Raw genomic sequence first — 6,391 nt, 5'->3', positions numbered from 1 at the left:
GCTATTTACCGTATAAAGACTTTAGTTTGAGAAATATAATCACTATCAACATTATTTTTATTTTCAATAAAAAAAAAAAAAGAGTATGCAAGAATATACTACTTCTATATCTCAATGGTTCCTATCATACATCACATGGATTGAGCTCCTCTCCAACTATTGCATCCTCCAACAAAGATGGTCGTTGGAGGTGTTGAAGATGATCTTTTTCCACATCACACGTCAATACAAATATTCATCTTTTATTCATCCATTAAGAGTCATTATGCCCCTCCTCCGCCCTCTAAGATAAACAAATTATTAATTACATTACAATCCTTAAAGGGCATCAAGTTTTTATTTCAATCCAACAGAGTTAGTCATTCCTTGTGTCTTCTTTGTTGCACAAAGGATAGCTTGCCCAAGCAAAAACATCAAATGCCAATTGATGATCATGGGTATTGGATTCTCCCTCTTTAAAGTTAAATCTTATTCTTCTTTAAAAAGTAATATAGTTTTACCCGTTTTATAAGCTATTCTCCCCTCCCCTCCCCCCCCCCTTCCGACCCCTACCCCCCAAAATAAATATACATATAATCAATTTTGTTTACCAAAAAAAAAGAAAAAGAAAAACAACTGTATAGCAGCTACCTTAACTTGTGGTTTGGTCAATTTATATTTTAGGTGATAATAACCCTTTATTCTCTCACTGTAAACAATGCCTGCGTTGGTTAACCCTACAAAACAACTGCATGCATCCACCAATATCCTGGTGAGCAGTGCCCCTATCAGTAATAAGGACAAATGAGTCAATTCCTCATAGGACTTTGTTCTATTTTCTATGTGTGGGATCTTGCTCATAAATCTGTAAAATAAAGTACGTCTTTACCTACTATTGGAATTTTGGGACGTTGATGTTACATTTGCTATGACAAAAGCATCTTCTTTATCAAAAAGAAAAGTATAGCAATTGTATTGCCCCTATGTCAAGCGTCACATAGATTTGCGGATTCACATAAATATTTGTGCATACATCATGTGAGATTGAGATTTTGTAAATAGATAGATGGATTATTTTATTGTTGTTTTTTGATAAATTTGAATGTCAATTAGTTAACAAAGTGGTTAAAAAAAAATCCGAAAATTTTAAGTTTTTTTTTAATTCTTTTTTTAATATAATGATTGATTTATGTATATTTTTCTCTCTTCTCAAATTCAAAAATATAATTTAAAAAGAGAAATTTTGTTTGATTTAATCTATCCAAAAAATAAAAAAATAAAGAGACAGAAAGCAAATACATTAGTTATACACGTATACAATTAGTGAGGGGAAAGAGTAAACTGAGCAAAAATTCTTTAAGAAAAAAAAATTTACTTTGCTAATTAAAGCTTAAAAAACTCAAAAAGAAGGTAAGAGGATTTCTTGTTTTAAAAAGAGAGGAACAAAGAGAGCGAAGTCCGCTTTAAGTCGTCTCTACGCGACCCGTCTCTCTCTCTCTCTCTCTCTCTTCTGTTGTCTCAATCTGCAAAGCTTTGAAATCTGATGATCTATAGGCATGGCGACGACAACAACAAAAACAACTTCTTCCGGTTCAAATTACACGACCTGCACCAATATTTTCAATCCAAAGGGAGTCCGAACATCGACAACCAACGCCGGCACACCCGCGTGCGGCAAGCTTGATGGTGCGGCGGTGTGGCTCGTCAACGGTCTCGCCTCTGCGTTCTTTGCGTCACTGGAGCGTTGCTCTTGCATCAACATCGCAACCGAAGGAGACACTGACGACGCCAATGATTTGCCTTTGATCTGCAACGATGGCAACTTTCAAGCAGCTGCTGCAACCATCCGAACAAGAGCAACTGGTAAGGGGAAGAAGAGAGGTGGATTCGCCGGCCGGGAGGACTTCATGGATAACGATTACTAGCTAGAAAATAAATAATATGGCTCTTCTGAAACTCCGCATATACTTCCTCTGCCCTTTAATTATCTGTTGATTTGGTTTTTCTTCCGTTACCTCTTCTCAATTATAAAATCCCAATTGAGTAAATAAGGATTTCCAGTACATATAATATATATAATGCTTCTTTCAAGTTTAGTTGGCTTTCAGTTATGAATGGGTCTATGAAGTCTGCGAGGTGGTGTTGTTGTTGTTGTTGTTGTTGTTTTTTTTTCCCTCCATTTCTCTGTTTTTGTGCATGGTTTCTCGATCGTTAAGATGGAGAGATGATTGAAAATGTTAATTGCTATACTATTTTCTTCTCTCTGGTGGTCTGGTCTGGTTAGAACGCTTAATTGTGATGTCTTTTAACAGTTGAGCTGCTGCAAAGTGCAAACTATCTTAGGGAATCCCCTTCAAAACATTTTCTCAGATTCCACGACACTACATTAATGTTCATCTTTCCTGATGACTTCAGTCGAATGAATGTGAAATTGGGTTTCGGCCACTTGAGATTATAGACAGAGGCAAATAATTTCTTTACATATTCCGACTTCTATCAAACTTTTTTGGTACAACTTCTATGAAATTCTGAACCATCGAGGAAGTCCTCAATTCTGAACACCCTCTTTTGTTCTTGGTAGGAATTCTGAACATCTTACACCTTCTAGATTTTGAAACAGGGTCTGCAATTACCTTCTTCATTGGGCCCACAAAGGTTGGAAAGTTTTCAACCCTTTAGCTGGAGAAACTGTTGTTTTCAGATCTAGTGGTCGTAAATCTGGGCATGGGAAGAATTAATGTTACCACCTGAGTGACTCCAAAGTGATGTTAACTGGATAGCCTAATGCTTCATATTGTACTGTTAGATTGTGGGATCAAGGATTGGCAGTTGGAGAAACAAAGATTGATAGATGGATCAGGGTTTCAAGAATCGGGGATGGGCCTGTGCTTTGAGACCCAACCACTGGCCTATGCAAATTATTAGTTGGTTTGGCAACATTGATGTCCATATCCAACGTCAACACCTTAATTAGATGGGATGCCAATGTCCTTAAAACTGACTTCAGCTTCGTTTGGCATACCCTACCTCTTTGATAATCTCAATTTTAATAAAGACCGAGTTTTCCTAATGTCAATCTCATTCACGGTGGCTCATCGCGAGCATATACGATACGGGGTGAGAGAGGTAGGAAGAGAGGGGGCCACATCTAGATCGTTTCATCATTCAACCACCGATTAAGGAAAACTTTATTATCCTTTTAACAATGCTTTGTTTTGTCACTTGATAAACTTTGTTTGATTTTATCTAGAAAAAAAAAATTGTTTCAGTGAACAATTGAGTTGCTCAGTTCATTTAGGCATGTCTTGTTGAAGCATGCTTTGGACTTTTCACTTTATCGGGTTTAACTAAATTTTAGACTTTCAATATTAGTAGACACTAACCCTTGACCTGGGCCGCCCCTTTGAGCGTCTACCTAGTGACCCATGGGCCTTCATTAGATTGAGCCCATCGCCTCCTCCCCCCTCACAATAATAATAATAATAATAATAATAATAATAATAATAATAATAATAATGATAATAATAAATGAAAATCCATTTAGGTTGAAGCTTGACATGCGAGCATGAGACTTTAGAACCTATCTATTCATAAATATGACATCATGATATATATTGTGTGCAAATTATATTAAGTTCTGTGATCTTCATAGGCCATGACACACCCAATCAAATAAGGCATACTAAATGAAATAGATCTTTTTTCTTTCCCCATTTTGTAAGAAGATTATACTATGGTGTAATGACATGCTTCATTATGTGTTGACCAATTTGTTAGCCATGTCACGGTTGACATTGCCAATTCAAGCCATTGAATAGATGAGGTACCCATGTCTTTTTTTTTTTTTTTTTTTTTGTTTAATCAAGGTGTTTGGGTCAACTTACACACGCCTCGACTAATCCTTGGGGAGATTAGTGCAGTAACCCATCGCCACGGTCTCCACTTAAATCACAAATGCACAAATGGGAATCGAACTTGAGACCGTGCTTCTATCCACACAATTCCTAGTTCGCTGTAACCATCTAGGCAACCAACGGATGGGAATCCAACCTCGACTGTGAGCACGTCGTTCATCAGCACTTCTCTTATGATTATTTTAGGCCTCATTATGAATCAAATCACTCTTACTATCTCTCTGTTGAACATGGTTATGCCACCTTAGACGACTCTCATGTATCTTATCATGAATCAGAGCCACTTTCAACTCATCTCTAATATTGTCATTTCTTACTTTATCCTTCATAGTTTTGCCATACATCTATTTCAACAAGATCACCTCCGCTACACTTATTTTATTTAGATCTCCCTCCCCAACTCTCTTGTGCCTGCACCACCTAGCATCAATCCCTCCATTGCCTTATTGCCTTGTTGCCCCGCCCAAGCCCTTGCCATCTTCTCCCTCCCGCAATACCCCACCCTCACCCCACCCTCACCCCCTCCCCCTCTCTTTCTCTCTTCCCTTGCTCTGTTTCTCTCTCACTTGTTTCTCTCTCGCCCTTATTGTCTCTTCCACTCTCTTTCTCAATAGGCTCAGTTTCATATTTCTCTTTCTTCTGCAGACTGTGGTGTTGTGGAACATCCGGAGAGGGAGAGAAAACAACAAATATAATATCTATGAAAAAAATTGAAAATATAAAAAATATTCCATACATACATTAATAAATCAAACTTGAGGTATTCTATGCATAATTTCTCAATATATTAGGTACCCAAATGTAATTTACCATTTTATAACTCTCTCATCACTAAACGTATTTTAATTACGAAAAAAACAATGACACACACACAATAAATACAATAAAATAAAAATATATATATTTTCATCTGGATGCTTCTCGGTGCAAACTGATTCATAATTTCACCTGGATCCTTTCACGTTACTCTATTTACCACCGGCCTTTTTTCTCCATAATGTAAGGCTCTATACTGTAACGATTCTATTTTTTAAACATGGTTTTGGGTTTAGCACACTTTTTTGCATTTCTATTTTTTTGGAGTGATTCTGCATCTTAAATGTTGTATGGTAACCAAAAAAAAAATTTGATTTTGTAACCTGAAATAAATAGAAACATGTATGGTTCGTACTTAACAGAATCGTTTATGTTAGAAACCAATATTTACATAAAATGTCATCTTCACCATGGGTGTCAAAATTGTGATTTTTAAATAAAATCTAAGGATAGTCAATTGCTTTTTCATAAATTCTAAGTTATGAAAACCAGTATTACCTAGATAGCTTAAGTCGAATGACACATAAGTAAGAATAGCTCCATATCAACAACATGGTGTTCACGTCAAATATGAAATGTTTGGTCGTGTTTCCTTGCCATATGAAATTTGAAATGTTTGAACAAAAATATGATCTATCATAATAACATAAAAGCATGAACAAGAATAAATTCAAGTATTGACATAATTCTTAAAGTATTTATTTATGAACTTAAGGGCATAAATTAGGTCTTCCAACTTAATTCTTAACTGCTAAACATGTCCAACTACTTTAAAGTTTAAATTCAATCATCAAAATGTAATCATGTAATTTGAGCCATTCCGGCTTTAATAGCTAACTCATTTGCAATCTTTTTCCTAAGATCATCCATCTGTCTTCTTATTTCTGCTAAGCTTATACTAATGTGAGCCGGTGGTACATAATCTTGAATTTCTCTAGGCTCCTGATTCCACCAATTTTCACCAAACTCCTCAAAATTCTTATCTGCAATTTCTTCCTCCCGAATGAAGTTCTGAAGTGCACAACAAGCAATGACGATGCATGTTTGGGTGTTCAATGGAAAATATGGCATTTTGCTGATAATTGACAAGCGTTTCTTCAAATAACCAAAACTGCGCTCTATGACATTCTTAACAGAAGAGTGTCTATTATTAAATAGATCTACTGCTATCCTTGGACGTCTATTCCTATAATCATTTAGATGGCATCTTTGTCCTTTGAACGGCGTCAAGAACCCAGTAGTAGATGGATAACTAGAATCAATCACATAATATTTACCTAGCACGTAAAGTGAAAAGTAATAAATCAACACAATATGTAAAATAAAGCATAATCAACTGGTGAGGTTAAGATTTATAATGTACCAGGTGGAAGATGAAGAAATTCAAATTTAGGGTTATTCAATGCCTCATTGAATATTAGACAATCATTTGCAGAACCCTCCCAACCAGCGTACACAAAAGTGAATTTCATGTCAAGGTCACATGCACACATAACATTCCAGGTCGTATCTCCTTTCCTTCCTCTGTACGGTATTTGTTTGGGTAGAGGTACAGAAGCACTAACATGAGTGCCATCAATCGCGCCAATGCAGTCCTAGTACCAATACATGGATATTCATCAAATCAAACCACGTATAACCACAAAACAACATAATCATTGTTTTAATTATAAGCAACATAC

At 36.1% G+C, this 6,391-nt stretch overlaps 1 protein-coding gene across 1 annotated transcript; it reads left to right on the top strand.

Moving 5' to 3' along the window:
• Positions 1 to 1,429: 1,429 nt before the first annotated feature.
• On the top strand, positions 1,430 to 2,239 carry LOC122078686. Its single transcript, XM_042644781.1, has one exon. It carries the CDS (start codon positions 1,536 to 1,538, stop codon positions 1,902 to 1,904), a length of 369 nt encoding a protein of 122 aa, XP_042500715.1. The 5' UTR covers positions 1,430 to 1,535; the 3' UTR covers positions 1,905 to 2,239.
• Positions 2,240 to 6,391: the final 4,152 nt, after the last annotated feature.

Source organism: Macadamia integrifolia, chromosome 5 (assembly GCF_013358625.1).
Source record: "Macadamia integrifolia cultivar HAES 741 chromosome 5, SCU_Mint_v3, whole genome shotgun sequence".
Classification (NCBI taxonomy): domain Eukaryota; kingdom Viridiplantae; phylum Streptophyta; class Magnoliopsida; order Proteales; family Proteaceae; genus Macadamia; species Macadamia integrifolia.
The sequence above is the reverse complement of the archived record's forward strand: the minus strand, read 5'-3'. Positions and strand labels throughout refer to the sequence as shown.